A 965-nucleotide genomic window follows, 5' to 3' on the forward strand; every position below is an offset into this window, starting at 1 on the left:
GCCCTCTGCACATGGCCCGAGGCGGCGGCGGCGGCGCGCGTACTCACGGACGCAGAGGCAGGCGACGAGCTTGGCGGCGTCGTCGGGGACGAGGCAGGTGGGGAAGAGGGGCTTGAGGAGGTAGGTGGCGAAGACGTAGGCGACGATGTACTGGGAGGAGGGCCGGATGATGAGGAGCTCGACCCAGAGCTTGAGGAAGGCGGGCAGGGGCCCGTAGACCTCCAGCACGTAGGCGTAGTCGCCGCCGGACTTGGAGATGGTGGTGCCCAGCTCGGCGTAGCAGAGGGCGCCCACGATGGAGAAGACGCCGCAGGCCGCCCACACCACCAGCGCCAGCCCCGGCGAGCCGGCCTCGCGCAGCACCCCCGTCGGCGTCACGAAGATGCCCGAGCCGATGATCGTGCCCACGATGAGCGCCACGCCGTTCCCCAGCGTGATCGTGCGCTTCAGCGACACCCCCCCGACGACGACGACGCCCGACTCCTCCGCCGCCAAGGCCGAGCCCGCGCAGCCGTTCTCCTGCGCCGGACCGCCCGCCGCTGCCCCCGCGCCCCCCGCCGCCGCCAGCATCTTCTCCTCCTCCGGCCCCGCCGAGCCGCGCTTCTTCACCCCGCCGCCGCCCGACATGGCCGGCTGGCGAGAGAGGCAGATAGGCAGGCAAGGCAAGGCGAGGAGGAAGCGAGCGCCTTCCCGGCCCCGGAGGAGAGGAGAAGGGAGAGGGGAGGCCGGTCCTCCGCGGCGGCCGAGGGTGCTGGGGAGGCCGCGCCGAGGAAGCCCCCTTGCTGGCTGGCTGGCTGTTCTGCTCCGGCCGCCTCGTGCGCTCTCCAACCGGCGCCCTCTTCGCGCCGCCTTATAGCGCCGGCAGGGAGGGAAGGGAGGGAGGCCGGCCCAGCGCAGCAGCGCCGCCCCGCCCAAGCACGTGCGCGCCCGGCCGGCCGCTGCTCCGGCTCCCGCGGCCAGGCTCC

The 965-nt window shown here is 74.2% G+C and overlaps 1 protein-coding gene across 1 annotated transcript in view; it reads right to left on the bottom strand.

Moving 5' to 3' along the window:
* SLC7A5 (solute carrier family 7 (amino acid transporter light chain, L system), member 5) overlaps window positions 1–627 on the bottom strand; it is a 68,521-nt gene extending 67,894 nt beyond the window's left edge. Inside the window, exon 1 of the mRNA XM_015415478.1 lies at window positions 48–627. Coding sequence (XP_015270964.1) covers window positions 48–627 — 580 coding nt within the window. The remainder of the gene's footprint in view (window positions 1–47) is intronic.
* Between the last annotated feature and the right edge of the window lie 338 nt (window positions 628–965).

The sequence above is a fragment of the Gekko japonicus genome, unplaced genomic scaffold, assembly GCF_001447785.1.
Source record: "Gekko japonicus isolate JY-2015 unplaced genomic scaffold, Gekko_japonicus_V1.1 scaffold1502, whole genome shotgun sequence".
NCBI lineage: Eukaryota > Metazoa > Chordata > Lepidosauria > Squamata > Gekkonidae > Gekko > Gekko japonicus.